The sequence below is a fragment of the Melitaea cinxia genome, chromosome 26 (assembly GCF_905220565.1).
Source record: "Melitaea cinxia chromosome 26, ilMelCinx1.1, whole genome shotgun sequence".
In the NCBI taxonomy this organism is placed as follows: domain Eukaryota; kingdom Metazoa; phylum Arthropoda; class Insecta; order Lepidoptera; family Nymphalidae; genus Melitaea; species Melitaea cinxia.
Window position 1 is genome coordinate 10,660,972 of NC_059419.1, and position 21,685 is coordinate 10,682,656.

At 38.0% G+C, this 21,685-nt stretch overlaps 1 protein-coding gene across 1 annotated transcript; it reads right to left on the reverse strand.

Annotated features, from left to right (window-relative positions):
* Window positions 1–533: 533 nt before the first annotated feature.
* Window positions 534–19,862, reverse strand: LOC123666473 (protein transport protein Sec24C). Its single transcript, XM_045600564.1, has 16 exons — window positions 18,470–19,862; window positions 17,765–17,922; window positions 17,059–17,176; window positions 15,809–15,894; window positions 14,727–14,916; window positions 13,729–13,838; window positions 13,131–13,244; window positions 12,469–12,558; window positions 11,959–12,144; window positions 10,904–11,051; window positions 9,127–9,287; window positions 5,815–5,983; window positions 5,113–5,325; window positions 3,872–4,249; window positions 1,364–1,557; window positions 534–777 (listed from the first exon to the last, which is right to left on the reverse strand). The coding sequence occupies exons 1-16, from the start codon at window positions 19,860–19,862 to the stop codon at window positions 640–642; spliced, it is 3,846 nt and encodes a 1,281-aa protein (XP_045456520.1). The 3' UTR covers window positions 534–639.
* Between the last annotated feature and the right edge of the window lie 1,823 nt (window positions 19,863–21,685).

The window sequence follows — 21,685 nt, forward strand, 5'->3', positions numbered from 1 at the left end:
AAAAAATCTGCAAGCCAAAGTTATAAAACACTCGACAATTTTACCATACGTTTTGTATCATAACACTATAAAAGGTTATACTGCCTACCTCTGACCACATTGTCCATTTCTCAATAAAAAGAGAAATCAAGTAATAATGATATTTTGAGTATGTAATGTTGCAGTACTAATAAAATTCAGTTTTAAGAAGAAACAATGTCAAAATTGATTCAACTTTTTGTATGAAAATTGTTTAATGTATTTTGCTGATTTATCTTTCTTAATATTTGGGTCGAATTTGGACAAATTTATTATGTAGTCAAGTTAGCAGATTATTATAACGTAAGTTGAAGAATTTGCTTAAAATGTTCACAATAAAATGTTGCCTTATCATTTATATGTATCTAAAGTTCATTCAATTTGAAGTGTTTGTCGATTGATTTTAATTTTTGTTTTATGGAGTGTCATTATTAGTCAAAATAATAACATCGTCAATGACACGAAACGGAGTTAACAAAATGATACCAAAAGTATTCATTTCTCCTACTCGTAAATATTTTCAATTCTTTCCCAATATAATTCGATACAACTCAATCAAAAAATGTGCATCCCAATATAAAGCACACCCATCAAACAGATAACCAAACCCGCTACCCAAACCTACAGCAACTTCTGGACGGTCTTATGCGTGGTCATCAGAAAGTCGACGTATGAGTCAGAGCCATTGACCCCGCGATCCTCCACAAGCAGCCGCTTGAATTCCGCTTCGGTTTGATGTCGCGCCGGAACAACCGTTAACTGGCCGAGACAATCGAGAGTGAGGGAGTTGCATGCACAGCGCAATACATTTGGGTGGGAAGGTAGTTTTCATTGTTTAACGGGTCATTTCTTACACTTTCAAAATACCAATACCTTACTGCATATTTACTTAGGTTAGCTAAGGTAAAAAAAAAAGATTTTCATACTGAAACATACCGCTAAATATATAAAATCGAATTAAGCTAAGAAAACTTGCAAAAAAATTTCATGCCAGGGCAAATACCATGCTTGGATAAACACAAGTACAAGTACGTACACGCAGTCGTGTACGCAGTTTTGCGTGCTGATCGGTAATACACTTTTTTTGTTTATGGGTCGCACACACACCCACCAGCGCCGGCAGCTCGCACACGGCGACGTGTCTGTGTGCGTGTGTGTGCGTGCGTGCAAGTGCGTGTGTGTGTTCTTGTGTGTGTGCGCGTGTGCGTGCGTATTCGTGTGCGTGCGTGTTTGCGTGCGTGTTCGAGTGCGTGAGCGTGTGCGTGTGCGTGAGTGTGTGTGTGTGTGTGTGTGTGTGTGTGTGTGTGTGTGTGTGTGTGTGTGCGTGTGCGTATGTGCGACTCACCCTCATGGCGCAGCGCCGCAGCCGGCGCGTGTCGGCGAGCAGCTCGCGCACCGCCGCGCCGGCGCGCGTGTCCAGCGCCGGCAGCTCGCACACGCGCGCCTCCACGTGCTGCGGCGACGCGGCGCCGAACACGTCGCGCACGAACTGCGCCGGCGCCTGCGCGCCCACCCACACCAGCATGTGCACGCCGTTCTCTGCGGACGGCCGGAGAGTGAGTGCGGTCGTAGGCGGAGAGTTAGCGGCAGAGGTCATTGGCCTCTTGGCTGTGTATACTACGGACGCGGAGCTCGAAGAATTTCGTACAATGACCTTTTTGCTTACTGCCAGTGGTTCTCAACATTTTTATATAAAGTTCGAAGCTTTAAAAACAACAAAAAAAAAAACAAACACCACTCACAACAATCTTAACCCCAAAATTGGAACTAAACACGAGCGCTTCCCGAAACGGAATATTGTTTCATTTCATTACCATTTCAAAACAAACCAAAATACGCGTGCAAAACCACGACCTTATATCTATGAACAAAAAAATTTACAATATGTGAATACGGCGGTATTGTGTGAGCGCAAAGTGGTAGAAGATCCGAACCTAAGTCAGTCTTCACCGAGCTGATAATAGAATGAAACCGAATTTATAATAGATATATTAGATAATACATTAAAAATCGGTTGCCTAAAAAATCCTGGACTATTTTATTTTATTTTACTTTATTTTGGAAACACATGAATTTTTTTGACTATTTTTTTTTTTTTTTAATTGAAAATTGCAACATCAAGATAATAAGAAATTTTTAATCTGTCTTGATAGTATGACACGTATAGATTGGGTACATTCCACTGAGCGACCGCAACGACTTTTCCATCGTTCCACCTAAGGCCCGTGGTCGTCGCAAGCGATCACTTGACATCATAGATGACGTCACTGTTCGCGACCACATCGCGCCCACTTTGCCCACAAAATATAGGTGGGTCAGAGTTGGCGTTCATCAAACCGTGGCGGGAATATTAAAAAAAACATCTGTCATTGTCAAATTATGAATGTTATCTCTCATTCGATTCGGCAAAAGCGCAACAATAAATTCCCGGGAATCCATGTTGAATTTAGTTTTAATCCATGCGAAATATTTACTCACCTGCATGTTTTCACTATGTTACCATATTGCGAGCACACAGCTGACACCTGACAGCGCTTTAATCTGCGTTCCACTTATAAAATCCGTTTACAACGCCCGCGACGTTTTTTACGTTAGTGGAACGGCAATTTTAACGTTCGTGGTCGATGACATTGCGGGCCTTAAGTGGAACGCACACAATGATTTTTTTTTAATTTATTGAGAGCTGGATTCGAGTCTTTCGCTCTAAACTGTACACATTTTTTTCTTTATTATATCTTCTCTATTGACGAACATATAAACTTGAATAATGGTTTAAAAATCTTGGATTGGAGAGGGAATTAGATAATTTCCAAATGTCATTCTATTAATTATGGAGACAAATTTTTTTGATTCACAGCTGATGATGTTATACCCGGGCTTAGTATTGAAGTCTTTTTGAATTTTAGCGTACCATTGTCCTTTATTCTGCTTTGTTATAGTTCAATAATCACTCCAAAGTCTATTAATCCCGTCTTTGATGATTGGAAAGTAATCAGAGAAAGGTGTTTTAACGCACACAATGAGCAGCCGTAAGGTTGCCAATAGTTATAAACAGGTATGTCAATGCCAGTTACCTTCTACATACCTGGAAACCCAGTAGTTCGTCAAGTAAATAATAGGCAACCCAACGGCTGCACATATACATTTCGTACTATCAAGTCATAATTTTTTTCAAAAATAATTAAAAGTAGTTCAGGATTTTTTAGGCAACCCATTTTTAATATATTATCTGATATACTCAATTTGATTGATTACAGCAATGTTTCATTCCATTATCAGCTCGGTGAAGATCGACTTAGGTTCGGTTCTTAGACCAAAGGGGTCGGTGTACGAAATTCTCGTGCTTCTCGTCCGTACAGTTTCTATTCCGGACGGTTGGTTAGTGTACTACGATAGAGGTGTGTAATAATTAAGTCATTGAATGCATGAACGACTGTAGTTTCCATTTTAGAATATTATATGGAAAAGTATTGGGTCAAGGTGGGTCAATCGTCTTGTTGATGGAGGGGTTGGTGGTACAGGTCGTTAACGTTGTGAATATTTGTAGTTTCTATTGTGAATAGTATGTAGTGCGTGTATAGTGCATGCATTATATAATGAGTAAAGTGGTGAATCAGTATAAGGGTGCATGAGGATGGGGATGTCCCAGTCAGTTGTCTGTCAATGAAGGTGTCTGAGGTCATTATTATCGTGAATGTATTTAATTTTTATTATAAAATGTATTCTATTATGAATAATGTGCACGTGGTGCAGCACGCTGTGCGCAGTGAGCAACAAACAGTGTTTAGTATTTGAGTGAACTGCGTAGAAGTGTGTGGTGTGGGAGGTGTCGCGTGGTGGATGGTGCGCTCACCGAGGAGGTAGACGCCCTGGTCGGACATCTTGTCGACGGAGGCGCGCAGCGGTCGCGGCGGCTCGTCGGGCAGGCCGTGCAGCGGCAGCAGGCGCGGGTAGGTGTAGGCCAGCGACAGCGCCACGTCGGCCGTGAGCGCGCGGAACATGGCGCAGGCGCGGTCGTCGCACGACAGGTCCGGGCCGCCGCCCACGGCGTCCGAGCGCAGCACGCAGGCCGTGTACAGCGGCAGCAGCTTCATGGACTCGGGCAGCACCAGCTGGCCGGCGGACGAGGGCGAGGCGCAGTGGCGGCGGTAGGCGGCCAGGCTGCGCGCGCAGCGGCCCGTCAGACCCTCGCGCACGGCGCGCGGGCCCGCCTCGCGCAGCGCCCACACCGCTGCGGACATCGGAACGGTCAGCACGGGCCATACGTCGGCAAACAAGCGTACGGCTCGCCTGATGGTAAGCGATTACCGTAGCGCCATAGACGCCTGCGACACCAGAAGCATCGCAAGCGCGTTGCCGACCCAATCCCCAATCCCCCCAGGAGCTCTGGTCACCTTAATCACCAACATGAACACAATAGTGCTTGAAACAGTATTATTTAGCTGTGATCTTCTGTAAGGTCGAAGTACTTCCCCAGTCGAGCTGCTCCATGTTTTGCTGCTCCATATTTTGAGCAGGGAATTCCTGCTGTGCTCTACCTCAGAAACACATTTACATAGAAAAGAATAAAAAATATATATTACAAACGCTACCACGTATTTGGCATTATATTATAAAAGTATAGTCTTTGACAACAGAACCTTCATAGTGTTCAAACTTATAATTTAAATTAATTATGGTCGAATTTCGACCACTAAGCGACTAGTAAATAACTCTCTATTGGACCAAATACTTTACAGTTTCTTGACCCACCAAACTGCACGACAGTTTATCGGCGCAATTGACATGATTCCGGTTATTTAATTAAGAGCCGATACTCATTATGTGAGCCTATATAAATTTCATGAAAATCTGACGAGTACTGTTTGAGTTATCTCTCGTAATACGTAAATAAGAATTAAGCATCTTATCGACTAATTACGTCCTTGTCGATGTAACTGAAATCGGCTTTATATTCATTTTGCGAGCAAATACAATTTTTTTACAGAAACTTTCGTATAAAAAATAAATCAAGGCAGAATAGATTCTTTTGGTTCGTCAAGTGATGTGTGTGTGAGACAGAAAAAGAAAGAAAAAGAGAAAAAGAGACGATACCCTGCTTGGTGAGGAAGTTGATGATGGTGTCGAGGTCGGCGGAACGGTACATGTCTGTCAGCTGCGGGGCCAGCGCTAGTGCCAGGTTGAGAACCCGCAACCTCCGCTGTCCACTGCGGTGCGTGTAAAGCAACGCCGCCTGTATGTACACGCCGTCCTCGCCTGTCAGCTTATCGTCGTGTTTGATCTCCACGCCTACAGCCTTGTCTGAATCTGAGGACATGAATAGAAAAAAAATGTCTTAAAATTGTTTAGTGAGGTAAGGTACAGCAGGAAATATTCTGCTCAAAATCTGAGCAGTTCTTCTGAAGAAGAACATCAACCTTACATAAGATAAGATAATAGTGCTTTCAAGGTCTGCTGTGTTTTTGATGTGAGTAAGGTGGCCATAACTCCAGGAGATGTTCAGAGGTTCGAAGCTGTTGGTGTTGCAATCTTCTATAGGTGACCGCTCACTATTATAATTAACGAGGTAATCTTCAAAATTAATTAAATCCACTAAATATTCACAATTCAATATCTGACAATTTTTAAATAATCTCTTTAAATAACAAATTCTCTTTAAATTACTAAACATTTTTTTTGAGAATAAAATTTTCAGAAGAAACATCTAGAAATTTTTCGTTTAAAAGATTTAAGAAGACTTGAAAATGATCTCCCAAATCATGAAATAATATACATGAATAGCCATATTTCCCTCACCGATAGCCGCCAGCTCGACGTCCGTGGTGTTGGACATGAAGAAGTGCCCCAGGAAGTCGGTGGCGCGCACGCCGGTGGACGTGCGCACGCGCATGACGGCGTCGTAGGCGGTGGGGCGCGACACCACGCGCCGCACGTCCCACACCAGGCGCGCGCCGTCCGTGTCCGCCTGGCCACATTAGTTCACGGGTTACGTCAGAGGGAAACGTACTGAAGGTGCAGTGTGTAGCACCCAGGTATTGACAGGTCGAAACGAGGTATGTAACAAGGGTTGTACATAAAATAAACAACAATGTACAAATTTTATATTCCACCAAATTGATACATACAGAATGGGGATGACAATACAACGAAAATTGATAACACCGGTAATACTAGTTTATAGGGGTATTTCAAAACCATCAAATAAGTCCTAACGTCAAAATCTAAAAAAGAAGATTTTTTCAAACCAACTAAATAAGAAAATTTTGATATTTGTATTATATATATATATAATTTTGATTCAATTTTTGATATGATATTCATAAATGTTTAGAATTCCTAATGTGTGGGTTACACAAAAATAAAATCGTACATATTAAATAAGAAAAATATAATAAAATTTTATTACAACATGTGTGACATAGGTTCACTGACCTGTTATGAGGCTAGCCAGGTTACTCAATTTTTAAATTCTCGATAATTATGTTCGCCTTGAACACTGATGCACATATTATAATTATCTTCTTATAATGTTATTTATTAATTTTGACATGATGTCGCCATTGGCGGCCATATTTTTTAATTTATTAAAATCTCTAATAATTCTATTTTTTAACTCATCAACTGTATTTACATCTGTTGAGTACAAGTCGATTGTTATAAAACTTCACAGAAAATGCGGAATTAAGCATTGATCTTCCCGTATCCTCTGGCAAGCATTTGTGTGAATAGTGCGGCCATCGGTTGAACAAATACGGGTGTTCGCACATCTCTCCCGGTACTTTTGTATTGCTAAATTAGCATTGCCATGGCATTCTCCGTAAACAAAAATCATGTCAGCGTACTCCGAAGCTGTGTAATTATAACGTGGCATTGTAAATAAAATAAAAACTATTATTACTATTAACACTTAAGCGCCTAACTTCGCACAATTCACTTAATAACTATTAAACTAGGCATTTATTCTACGTTTATGTCCTTGTCACTATAAATAAAGCTTTAAATATCGCACAATTAACTCCAAGAGCCTTTCGAGGTAATCCAATAATTAATTAAAACGAAAAAAACTCGTGCGCATATGAATAAAATTGACAAATCAACGCGTATGAGATCAAGAAACATGAGTACCTAAGTAAACGGAACAGACACCACTGGCCACTTGTCGCGTACGCGGCGAGACTGGGGAAAAACCTATAACCTGTTTTATTTACGCTAGCCTACACGCCAGGGCTGCCAGATGTACGATTTTAATCGTACTCATACGATTTTTTTTTGCATTTTTACTTATGTAGATCGCAAGATTAAGATCGTACGCAAAATGTACGATTTTTATATTCCTATTACCTGGAAGCATTTCATAATTAAAGAAACTTCATCCGGCAAGCATGAATTTCGTTGAATTTCCCAACTACGTAACGCGTGCTTAGATCTTTTAATTGAATGAAGACTCTTTGAAAAATCATATAAAGGCTTTTATTTGTTTACTTTCTAATGAAACTTATAATTTATCTTGTGGTAATAATTGCGACTTGAAAAAAAAAATACATTTTGAAATAAAAAACAATTTAAAAATTATAAAACACTGGCTCAATTTGCTTTAAATTTGTTATGTTTTCCCCATTACAGTGCAATATGTCATGTGAACGAGCATTCAGCGAAGTTAATTTAATCAAAACAAAACATAGAAACAGTTTATCCAATGATACACTTATGAGGCACATTATTAGCCAAACAATTAATAAAAAGTAACGAAAATCATACAAATTTTAAGCCAACAAATTATTTTGTAAAAAAATTTCTGGTAGCCCTGGCACAGCCAGTTGTCCTTCACAATCTCAGGGTCATTGCAACACACGTGCCAATTTGTTTTTTTCAGCTGTTGCAAGATTTAATATTTTAATATAATAACGTGGTATTTTATTATTAACAATTGTTGTTATTGTTATTTGTTGTCTTTATCGCATTTGTTGAATTGCTTGAGCAAAAGTTTCGCGAATATTTCGATCTTGAAATAAATATAGTCAATCTTTGCAATGGCAACGAAATACTTAAACTTAAGATTGTAAATTTGATATGCCATGTGTGCTCCCCGTGATATTACCTACTTGAAAAAACTATGTTAGAGTCAGATTTTACATTTTCAGAATTTAAAATTTAAGCATTAAAGGAAACAATAATTTTTTATAAAACAAAAATTATAAAAAGATGATTATTAAAATCACACTGAATATTAAAACTATTTAACAAATGTTTTTAATATGTCTTAACCTATCACTGACCTACCAAAATAGGTAACAATTTTGCACGTTTTTAATTACGCGTAATATTATGAAGTGATGAATCGATTGTTTGTATCGATTGCGTTCAAAGGGTCGTTAACCTGCGGGTGACAGTTTATTAATATCATACAACACGTAGAAATTTAAAAAAATTAAAAATCATACTTTATGATTAAACTACTGGATGTATTTTATTGATTTTGTGTAGATAGGATGTCAAATTTATCGTTGTATTGTCATCCCCATCCTGCATAAGCTCGGCGTAAAATACTGATAACGCCATCTATTAAGAAAACTCGGAACTAAATTTAAGTTTGAGTTTGTAAATATTTTTATTATGATAAAATTTCTACACGCATAATAATCGCATGTGTCCGTTTTCGAACACTTTTTGGTACATTTTTTTTTTTTTGTATTAGACACACTGAAAGATGATTTAACATGATAGTTAAACATAATGATTGATATTTGAAAACAGTCATGTTATCAACGCCCTTAAGACATTAATATTTATAGAATGAGTAGGAGAGTAGTTTTAACTGAAGTAGGGCACAGCAGGAATTTCCTGCTCAAAATATGGAGCAGCCCGACTGGGGTAGTACCTCGACCTTCCAGAAGATCACAGCAAAATAATACTGTTTTCAAGCAGTATCGTGTTCCTGTTGGTGAGTAAGGTGACCAGAGCTCCTGGGGGGATTGGGGATTGGGTCGGCAACGCGCTTGCTTCTGGTGTTGCAGACGTCTATGGCGCTACGGTAATCGCTTACCATCAGGTGAGCCGTACGCTTGTTTGCCGACCTAGTGAGATAAAACGAGTGTAAGAGACACTCACGGTGAAGTAGGTGTACTTGTGCAGCTGGCCGCCGGTGAGGCGCGGCAGCTGGCCCAGCGTGGCGGCGTCCACGTACGAGTTGTTGCAGGCGAACAGCTGCACGCACACGCCGGCCGCCGAGCACGCCTGGCCCAGCTCGTTGTAGGCCGTGGTCTGCGGTGCTGCGGCCGGCCACAAAAATTAATCCTCTTATTACTTCCCCCTGATTCAATTTTTTTAACCGACTTCCAAAAAAGGAGGAGGTTCTCAATTCGACTGTATTTTTTTTTATGTATGTTACATCAGAACTTTTGACCGTGTGGACCGATTTCGACAATTTTTTTTTTAATCGAAAGGTGGTGTTTGTCAACTGGTCCTATTTAAATTTATTTGAGATCTAACAACTACTTTTCGAATTATATCTAATAATGCGTTTTTACTTGACGCTTTTTTCGTCGACCTACGTTGTATTATACCGAATAACTTTCTACTGGATGTATTTTTTCCGATTTTGATAATTCTTTTTTTGTTGGAAAGAAGATATCCCTAGTTTAGTACCATGATAAGGAAACCAGGATCTGATGATGGGATCCCGGAGAAATCGAGGGAACTTCTTGAAAATCCACAATAACTTTTTACTGGGTGTACCGATTTTAATAATTTTTAATTTAATCGAAAGCTGATGTTTGTCATGTGGTCACATATACATTTTATTGAGATCCGATAACTACTTTTTGAGTAATCTTTGATAACGCGTAGTTACTTGACTATTTTTTCGTCGATCTACGTTGTATTACTCGTCGATGTAATTGAAGTCAGTTTTTTTTTTTCGTTTGCGAGCAAACACAATTATTTAATTTTAACTTTTTTTTTAACGTTCGCGACAGTGGCTCCCAACGTTTTTTTATTTCTGGCACGTGGTGGTCTCTTGGTATGGGAAATGGTCATGTCCATGTTTTTATGTGTTGTGTTTTTTTTTGTGAAGTGTTTTTATTTTTAACCAAAATTGATAGCTGTTTTATTAGATACTTTATTACTTTACAAAATAATATTTAAAGTTCTTTTTATTTAAAATTTGAATATCTTACGAGCATAGTCGCGGTTTTCAAATTGTTTATTAAATTTTTTCAGTCTACCCACTTTTGTTGTGATAAATATTTCTTGTACTTTAATCTCGCAGTAACTTAGTTTCTTGTGTACCCTCATCTAAAATATTTTTGAGTATTTGTATTCTTTGTTATATTTTAAAATTAATTTTAATCGTAATTTTTTTTTCTCTTTTTGCTTCGTTTATTATACAATGACTCACATCATGGAATTCGTATCTTTGCCTAAAGCTGAGCTTGCCTTTAACTGAGGTAGGTTAGGTTAGTTAGGTGCTCAGAGAGCACGTTAACCCGTCAGTCCCGGTTGCTATCACGTACACCTGATAGCGATCGCTACTCATAGTAGGGAATATATCTGCCAAACCGCATTGGAGCAGCGTGGTGGATTAAGCTCTGATCCTTCTCCTACATGGGGAAAGAGGCCTATGCCCAGTAGTGGGATATTATAGGCTGAAGCGATAACATTTGTTTTTCCTTATAAGTGCCTAAACGTTTACTATCTGCTCAATTAATGAGATAAAACCAATAACAAAACCAACCTCAAAGTTTATCGTACTTACTTGATCATAATTCAGCCTGTATTTGTCCACATAGAAGGATCGGAGCTTAATTGGACTTGTCCATCTCTATTTAATCAACTTTTAACATTATTTATGTACTAAACATAAGAACGCAAGATAGTATTCGCTTACCCAATATCTGTTTTTCCTTATCAGTTCCCAAAAGTTTCCTATCTTCTCGATGAATGAGTTTTCCAGGAGCGTTAAACGTTGGTAGAGTTGTATGGAACACGAGTAGTTGCCCCGATGTATCTGCTGCCTTTAACGCTTCTAAGCCAGCCTGAAATTATTAGAAAACATCTTTAAACTATGGCAATAAGACATATCTATTGGGTTGCTAATGAAAACTGTGATAAAGGCTATTGTGACCGATAATGGGATAAGGCTAATTTGCTCTAGGCTATCTTTTGGTTTGTTTTTGTAGCCTTACGAAAGTGTGTATTTGTCTGTTTGTGACAAATAATTTCACTCATAAAAATGTAACTTACTATTCAATTACTTATATATCTATAACTTTTATAAAAATCATCATTAAACACATATTCCAGTATTTATTATGACTATTTTACTTGTTGCTATATAATTTTGTAAAGAGGTAAAAGGAGGGTCCTTCAAATAGAGGGTCGTGATCAAGTTCCACATGAAAAAAAAGTTGCTAGCCCTTTTTGAATTTTATTTTGTCTTAATATATGAGCTAGCCTAGTAAGGTAATGCGTAAACCTCTCTTTCATTGTAAATTATAGCCTAGCTTTACCATTGGACGATTAAAATAAAAGTTTTACATGTTTACGTAATAAGTGTCATTCCTTCAAACTGAGGGTCCCTCGGGGGTCCTTGGGGGGGGGTTCAATGGTGGTTAGTAATTGTCAAAATATATCTATACAAATAAATAAACTTGGAGTGTCTGTTTTTAATATTAAAATAATCGCTTTTTACTAAAGGCATATATATACACGGTACATATACCAAAATAACGTTTTTTTTACAATATTTGTCTTTCTGCCTGTTTGTTCCGCCTAATCTCTGAAACGGCTGGGCCGATTTTGACGGGACGTTCACTGACAGGTAGCTGAGGTAGTAAGGAGTAACTTAGGCTACTTTTATTTTAGAAATTTATTTATTTTTTTAACTTTTTCGTTAATGCCACGCGCCAAATAAAACTTAAAAGACACCAAAAATCCAATCACCTGTACAGCTGGCAGTAGTATCGTCTCTGTTTCTTTATTATTTTCAAACATAGCTGGAATTTGTTGAAGAAGTGTTTGCAACACCGGGCCACTGTCTTCTGGCCTTTCTAGGAAACCTTCTAGAAGGGGCACGAACATGTCTCCTACGTCTCCCACCGACAGCATTTGAGGTTGAGCGAGGGTACCCTGAAATATAAAGTATATTATTTACTTCTAGATAAGAATACCTAATATATAGACATATTAAATAATTATAAACTACCAGATGTTCCAAATTGTATTTTTTTTACTTAGGTCGGCTCAGGCATCAGGTGATACCATACGCCGCATATACCATACGCTTATACCATATGCTATACCAACGCTGCATATACCATACGCTTGTTTGCCAGCCTAGTTATATTAAAAAAAGCAATAGTTATTTAGCCTAACTATTTTGAACTTAATTACTGAAATTTATCTGATTTTCAGTGAATTTTAAATGAATTTTAAGTAAAATTTAAAAATTACCTTGATATTGTAAAAGTGTACAGTAGTGCTGTATGTTATGAATCCGACACGAGTCCAACTCTTTCCAGTCTGCTCGTCCTTGGGCATTGCCTGAAAAACAAATATATTTGTTATATAAGACGTACATAAATATAGGATTTTTACTGAGGGTAGGGCACAGCAGAAAAATCCTTGCCCAAAATCTAGAGCAGCCCGACTGGGGTAGTACCTTCTTTACAGAAGATCACAGCTAAATAATACTGCTTTCAAGCAGTGCTGTGTTCCTTTAGTAATTTATATTAAAATAAGAATTAGGATTCAAAAAAATTGGATTATCATTTTTTTTTAGTCCGTGCTGCTGTACTATTTGTAACTTTTCTTGTACAGACCAATTTTTATCAAGGAAACAAATATAAGATAACTCAAGACGTAACTTAGACAGAGAAATTAATTTATATACTTTTTCATCAAGCGTGAGTTGTGTTGAACGCGTGACGAGAGCGTTACGAAAAGTGTGATCAGGCGTGGAGGACGGCTAAAGAAGCTAAAGAAGTTTTGTGGTCTAACACACTCGTTTTTTATTAATCACCAAAGTTCATTACATTTTACAGTTTAAAAAAAATTTTGATACTTGTTAAATAATAATAATAACAATAAACAATATTTTATAAAGGAAGAAATACCTCAATAATATCCATAATATTATCACAGATAGTCTGCACCAGGCCGTTCTTGATGGCGTTGTATGACACATCAATAATGAATACGATTGCCGGGGGATTGGGGAGGGTGTTATTCTGAAAAACAAAATTATTATTAATAATTGTATTATTATATCAATAATATTAATTATATATTTTCTGTTTGAATGGGTTGAAAATGAAAATAATAGAGGTGGCATTCGTGTAAAGATCTTGTTTTTTTTTAAAACATGTCATTGTTGCTTATGTTTATATGAATGAAACTAGCTGCAAACTAGTGCAAATTTGTTTTTGGTCGTTCCAACTCAGAAACCTTTATTGACATGATCAAAGGCATAGTTTACGATTCTATAAAGGACATACAGACAAACATTCATTTTTATATATAAGAAGAAGAAAATATTTAAGTAAATAATTTTGTATCGTTTGTTTCCAAAACAAATAAATAGTGGTATATATATATATATTTTGTATATTCCTAATTTAGAACGAAACGTATTTAAGAATTCAATTCTTAACTTTCTCAAATATTCAAATTAAGAAACTAACAAAAGACAAGTAAAATAAAATGTTTACATACCCTGCAATACTCCTTCGTAGCGACGATCTCGTACGCGCCGAGCGCCATTTCCGCCGGAACACGACCGTACTGTTGCATGCTGTTGATGTATTGCGTGTACTCCATTGGAACTGAGGGTAGAACGAAAAAAAAAATATAAATTTTATTTATGCTCCCAGCTAAATGGTATTAAAAAAATCATCAAAAACATGTATAAACGGCTAACACTACAAGGCCCCAGGTAGGATTTAGACTGGGATAGGAGTGGGGAGGGGGGGCGAAACACATAAATCCTTTTAAACAAATCATAAGCACCACATTGTATAACATTCTTATATAATGAAAATCAAAGAGAATCGAACATTAAAATATGGAAAATTACAATAAAAATTAATATCTATTAAAGAGCTCCGAGAAGCCTGTGAACGCCCCAGGAGGCTTCCGAGCTTCTGGAAGGAGCTGGGTTGGCTGGATTAGTCAGCTCTCTTTTCACGCATAACGGACGACCTCTGTGTCTAAATGCGGAAAACCGAGCCCACTACAATACAATACAATACAATATGTATTAAATCTGGACAGATGCCAACTGAAACAAATAACTGCGGCACTGACTGGACACGTTCCGTATAACAAACACCTATTTAATATGGGCATTACCGACAGTCCCCTGTGCAGAGCTTGCATGGGAACAGAGGAAACGGCTACGCATGTACTTCTCTACTGTCCAGGTGTAGCGGCTTACCGGGCACAACATCTTGGCACCCTGAAGACACTTCTGGAGATCTTCAAGAAGCCGAAAAGAGTTCTAAAGTTTCTGGAGGAGCTTGGGTGGCAAGAGTGAATCGGGTCACTCCCACACACGCAAAATAGGCGCAAAGTCGTCGAGTTGCGGAAACCAGCCCGTGTTAACCATACCATACCATACCATATCTATTTAAACTTCGTGTTTATAATGACAGTTCTAGCGTTTGACTGGACCAAATCTGTAGGGTAAGCTTTTATAGATATAATAATCTTACCTTCTGTAGTAGCTTTACAGAAAGCACACTTGAAGTGTCTTCCGGCGTCTATAAATTTCATGTTAGGACATATATACGCCTTGCATCGACTACATCTGACCGGGCCCATGGTCGGCGACCCCGTTAGGGCTGCAAAATCTATCAATGGGGGCTCTTGTTCCGTACCCACTGTTTCTGCCATTGGAGATATCTGAAAGCATTTATATTTATTAAAAAAGACGGAAAAAAACGCGGTCTAAATATTGTTTATCTGTGGCAGCATAATAGCAAAATCTATTTTGGCTATGACGTGTACTAGAAATAATAGAATGCACATAAATTATACCAAAAAGATGTATATAAGTTGCTAAAGTTTTCTCCCAAATAAATTTCTGATAGGACTTCAATGATTTATCAGACAGGTTACTCCTATATAATAAAATAAATAGAGACCTTACGGTCCGCTGCGCCACAAACTGATAGCTACAACTTTTGGCTTTGTGAAGTTTGTAAATAGAAATATCCATTAGATTGTGGCGACATCTATCGCGCCACATACGAACTGACGTGCCCTACATCGTGCTATTGAACTTGAGTCGGAGCTAAGCATGTGTATATTTTGGGGCAGAAGCCCACCAGACACAACAGTCGTCTGGTCGGAGATTATATGGTAACTATCTTAAACTTTATTAACGATCAGAGAAATTAATCCTTATACATATAATTAAAAATAGTTTAGTGTAAGCAATCTTGTAAATCATCATCATTACAGCCTAAACAGTCCACTGCTGAACATAGGCCTCCACAAGTTTACGCCAAAAATAACGTGAACTCATGTGTTTTGCCCATAGTCACCACGCTGGGCAGGCGGGTTGGTGACCGCAGTACTGGCTTTGTCGCACCGAAGACGCTGCTGCCCGTCTTCGGTCTGTGTATTTCAAAGCCAGCAGTTGGATGGTTATCCCGCCATCGGTCGGCTTCTTAAGTTCCAAGGTGGTTGTAGAACCTTGTTAGCCCTTAGTCGCCTCTTACGACACCCACGGGAAGAGAGGGGGTGGCTAAATTCTTTAGTGCCGTAGCCACGCAATCTTGTAAATACTTACAACTAAACAGAAGGGCATGGCGGTCTGTTTCAAAAGGTCAGCAGTGACGGGTACACTGTACATTGAGCTTCTGATGTATCTCGGACCTGAAATATTAATATTTTATTCCTATAATAGTAGGCTCTGTCCATATTAATTGTTGATACATTTACAAGAACCCGTCTGGTGTAGTGGCGCACCACTAGAGTGTAGAGAGAGAGTAGTCGCCTAAAACACCGACGGAGTGCGGGTTCGATTCCCGCTCGGGATGGATATTTGTATGAATATTGTATTTGTACACATATTTCTTTCCGGTTTGGATATCTGTTCTTGTGACTCCCCCCACAGTGTCTCGGAGAGCATGCTAAGCCGTCGGTTTCGGTTTTATTATTATTATTAACATTATTATGTCCCAGTTGTTATCATAAATACCTGATAGCGATCATTACTCATAGTTAGAAGCATATCCGCCAACCCGTAGTGGAGCAGCGTGGTGGATTAAGCTGTAATCCTTATCCTACACGGAGAAACAGGCCTATGTCCAGCAGTGCGATGTTACAGGCTGAATGCATTACATACTTAAGAGATAAAGTTTGACGAGCGTTGACATATTTAAACATTGGACATATTTCAACTTGGATTATAACAATGATAAAGACGCGTAACCTTGGTGACGCTTAATTCACAGTGGATTAATTTATTGATTAATTAAAACAGCAAGTTAAGTTTCTCGACGATATGTTAAAGAGTACTCTATATTCGATTTGGTGGTAACTATATGAACTAAATTTAAATATTTAAACAAGCCTTTAAAGCAAAGACAATAAGGTAGTTTTTGATTGTCATCGCATAAGATAAGAATGTTTATAGGATATTAGTACCGTGTTAAGATTTATACAAGATTTAAATAAATTAAGAACTAGCTGACCTGCCGAACTTCGTACCAACATAATTTTCTAGTAAAAAGAATATATAGAGAAAAAGTGTATGTATATACTTTCACTCACGCTTACGTTCCGTTTCCCACATACATAAAAGAAAATAAAATATTGCCTATATTTTAAATTGGAGAGAGTTACATATGTGTACAAATTTTATTAAAATCGGTCCAGTAATTTCGGAGAAAGCCCGGAAAAACATCGTGATGTTTTTTACTATACCTATTTACCTATTATATAAAAATATACGAGATTTTTTATATACATATAGATATATACAAAAAATATTGAATATTTCTTGTTTGATAGTGAACAGTGAATAACCATACTCACTGGCATTGCCCTTATCGTCAACAGTGAAATCCGTTGTAACCAAAGGCGGAACGAGCCCTTTCTCATTTGTAACGAAGATTCCTCCGCGGTTCTGCTGATCGTCTGCCATTACTTGGATCTAAAAATAAAAACACAAATGGGATCATTTATAAATTTCGTCACACGAATTTAACGATTTTTGAACCCCTACCCCTGCCACAGATGGTCAAATTTATGAGTTAAGTCACACATTCTAACAATAAATCCTTATTTATTAAATTAAAACATCACTTTCGACATTATTTTTATTTCCTTTTAAGTAACAATTAGATATTTTATGTTTTCAAATGTGATGTCACAAAATTTTGGACCCATCGTCGTACTAGTCGACTACCCCCTACCTCCCCTCTCCCCCTTAACGTGTGACGTAATTTATGGATGGCCTCTAATACACGTTATAAAATCCGCAACCATAAAAACCAAAAATACTTACAAAGACAACAGGTAACAATTATTCTTACAACTGTTTTTTAGACTTTTGGCAGAAAAATGTAAATGTGAAATTAAAACATGTAGCTGGTCATGTAGAATTTAACTAACTTTGACCTTGAGATACCTTTAAGTAAAAAAATTAAACTCGTCACTTTTGACCTGGCCTGTTTACAATCAGCTATAACAGGAAACTTTTCATACAGAAATGGGCTAAAAAAACTTCTATTTTACTTACTGGGCTAGGCATCTGGTCAGGATCTAGCCGTTTTTGAGGAGGTTGCTGATACTGCTGGTTGTAGCTTGGTTGCTGACCAGGGAAAGGTGGAAAACCTGGCCCCTGTTGGTAGCCTTGGCCTGGTTGAGCCCCGGGTTGTTGTGGTACTGGCGGCATACCTGATAACAAGTTTAAGTATACAATTCTGTGTATAAAATATATCATCCTGTATAAATAGATAAATTCTTTATTTTGGAACAAATCAACACCAGCAATTTATACTAACTCATAAAAGAGAACTTTACAACAGAGGCTTATAAAAGGGAAAAACGTGATACCTTTTATATTAATTAAGAAACTTATTTGAAATTTGGTATCTTTAATAGTTAATTTATTCATTGCAATTTCACAATTTTTATCATTACAAAGAAAAAACACATTTATTCAAGTTGCATGAAGAAAGTCAACTTATCGAAAATTCGAGTTGGCGTAGTATAAATTGTTGGTGTCGATTAATACTTTTATAATTTCTTAACTTTCTTTCTTATGTTATTATTTACTACGACTAACTATTTCTCGCGTCTTTTATTTTTTTATAAATACCAATATAAATAATATACATATTGCACCTAGATTCGGGGCGGGAATGGAACCCATAACCCCCGAAGCATAAAGCAGGATCACTAAAAACTGAGCCAACCTGCTCGTCTACAACATAACACTTACCAGGATATTGGGCGTTAAACCCTGGCTGCGCTCCAGGAGTAGGTTGAAATTGTCTCTGTTGACTCAGTGGAGGTGGCATGTGAGGTAAATTGGGCATGGTCTGATACTGGTTTTGTTGTGATGGTTGGGGTGGCATGCCTGGTTGCGGTGGCATTCCTGGTTGCGGTGGCATTCCTGGTTGCGGTGGCATTCCTGGTTGTGGTGGCATTCCTGATTGCGGTGGCATTCCTGGTTGCGTTAGCATTCCTGGTTGCGGTGGCATTCCTGGTTGTGGTTGCATTCCTGAGTGTGGTGACATTCCTGGTTGCGGTGGCATCCCAGGTTGCGGGGGCATGCCTGATTGGGGTGGCATTCCTGGTTGCTGTGTCATTCCTGGTTGCTGTGTCATTCCTTGTTGAGACGGCATGCCTGATTGGGGTGGCATGCCAGGTCGAGATTGCATACCAGGTTGTGGTGGCATTCCAGGTCGAGATAGCATTCCAGGTTGTGGAGGCAATCCAGAATGTGGTGGTTGACCGGGTTGGCTTATATTTGGTTGTTGCGGAGGCTGTCCAAGTTGACTAGGTATTTGATTCGATTGTAAATGTGTTTGCAGCTGAACACCAGGTTGTGGAGGATGACCAGGCATTACCCCAGCTTGTGAAAAGTTAGGTTGACTCGTAGGAGGACCCTGGCCAGGCATTGGTTGGGGCATTGACATTTGACCTAATTGTGCTTGTCCACCTTGTGGTACACGATTTGGGGGAAAACCAGGACCAGACGAAGATACACCAGGTTGTTGCAATCCAGGTTGAGGAGGACCTCGCATTTGCTGCGGTTGCGGTTGCATTCCTGGCTGACTTGATGGCGGACCTTGAAATCCAGTAGGTGCTCCACCCATTTGTGGAGGTCCACTCCTTGGAACGGAAGATTGAGGTTGAGAATTCTGTGACACTTGGAGTTGAGAATTAGGTGGCATTTGCGAATTTGGTGGCTGACCGAAGTTTTGCGGTTGGGATGTTGGTCCAGGCGTGGAGGAGGGAGGCACATTTTGGTTCATCGAAGGTGGAAGCTGCTGAGGCGCCCCACTCACAGGTGGCCTGCTTTGCGGTGCGGGTTTCATACCAGGAGGCAATTGGCCACTAAAATTAGAGCTTGGTTGGAAGTTTGATGTAGGGGGAAATTGTCCAGGAGGTAACTGAGATGTAGGGATATTGGGCATTCCTTGTGGCCCATTGAGATTTAGACCTTGCATTTTCTGAGACATATCCATTTGGGGCCCGTTAGGTGGCATCTGGCTGTAAATATTGGCATTTTGGACACCATTGAAGTCTTGTGATGTAGGAGGGAAGCCCAGTGGATTACTTGGTGCATTATTGTTCTGCCCTGGCGGCAGGTACTGTGGATTCATCATATTGGATGAAGCCTACCAATCTGAAATTTAAAAAAACGTTTCAATCAGATAATAAAATTTTATTTTATAAGTATTTGTCAAGTTAGGTATTTTATCATTCATTGAAAATAACTTTATTTTGCAACCTACAACATCTACAAAAAATGTGTCTCAAAAATAAAAAATTTAAGACATTTTTTCAAATAATTCACTCATCATTAGTCACTAGAGGCACGAAAGGTTAAAGGTTCACAAGGAAGTTGGAGAGGGTCTATAATGAGATATCACAAATCAAGTTAATTATTGAAAAAATCAATATATTTTGGACAAAAAATACTTTTTTTGATACTAGTTTATGGGGGGAACCCACATACCCAAAAATCACGTTTAATGTTTAAAACCGTATCACATACCACCAAGGTAGGGGTAAATTTTTTAAAAACAACACGTGATTAAGGGACAACCCCTAAATTTACGCTTAAGCCTTAATAGATATTATACTAGATAGGGTGCTTGAATAATTAAACTTGGAAGTTATACATTGTTTCGTCTTTTAACCGATTTACACATTTTAAACATATTAGATAACAGGATTAACCTCGCATAGTCATCATAGAGTAATAAGTCTTCAATTTGTATTATATAAACAATGTTATCATCTTATAGTGTCTTGTATACATTGTGATGAGGAGTCAAAAATATTGTAGTTATCGGGAAAAAGTCTATCGTATACTAGCTGACCTGGCGTACTTCGTTAACGCCTTATTATTTTTTTTCTTAAATATAATAATCACATCAAAATAAAATCGACTGTCCCTACGTACAGTACCGAAACTGAAAATTTTCAATTATTGCATGAAAAAACTACTTTCTATGTATATTTTCAAAGAAAAAAGAGAACATGCTATAAAATACACATAAAATCACATTTTTCACGAGCTTATACTCAATATCAATACTTAACAAATCATTCAGCGTAAAAAATGTAAAGTGCCTTTTTTCAATTTCGATATTATACGTAGGGACAGTCGAAATATACTATCTTTCAAGTTGGATCAAACTGCACACGATGAACAAATTTGATAAAAATCGGTTAAGTAGTTTAGGAGTCCATTGTGGACAAACAACGATGCATTATTTATATATATTAACAAGATGTATAGTAAGAATCATGTAATGACTTACATGTAGAACAGGACATTATTATTAATTATTTAGTGTTTATAGTAATAACAGTGAAAGGGACCTAATTACGCTTTTATACACGTATGCCAAACAGTCCCTTGATCAAATCGAACCGGCGACCGCTAGCATAATATACAGTGCAGTGACGGCTGTGCCAACGCGTCATCAAATCTATTAAATTCTGACATCGTCAGTCAATTAAAACCACAAGGGCAAGGAAGTAGGTCAATAGCCAATCTCAATATAATTTAGAAGACAGTAGAATAATTAGGTATTTCATAGTCGAGCTAGAAAACCAATATATTTTAATTGACAGAATATTTTTCTAATCTACTTCATAAATAGCAGGTTCTAATTTGATTGTATTTTTTTCTTGTGTGTCCATTTCATAGTATTTTACTAGGTTTTTTGTCATTTGTCATGTCCTGATAAAAATGTAGTGAGATTGTAAAAAACATTTTAGTTACCTCTAATAAAGCATATTTGAAGTCGGCATTTTTGATTTCAGAACAAATTCAATTGCTTGCTTACTTGTTTGTATTATATTGTTATGGTAGAATCACATCTTTATAAAGTGTATGTAACAGTGATTTAAATGTTTGACTTTTGTACATACATTTATTGTACTATTGTTTCATAAAATAAAAATAAAAAAATAT

Excerpts from the sequence above, each read along its gene's own strand:
- LOC123666473 (XM_045600564.1), bottom strand. The coding sequence starts at position 19,862 with ATGATGAATCCACAGTACCTGCCGCCAGGGCAGAACAATAATGCACCA. Across the intron at positions 13,839-14,726 it reads CTGTAAAGCTACTACAGAAG|TTCCAATGGAGTACACGCAA; the intron begins GTAAGATTATTA and ends TTCTACCCTCAG. Across the intron at positions 778-1,363 it reads TGCGGCGCTGCGCCATGAGG|TTAACGGTTGTTCCGGCGCG; the intron begins GTGAGTCGCACA and ends TGTCTCGGCCAG.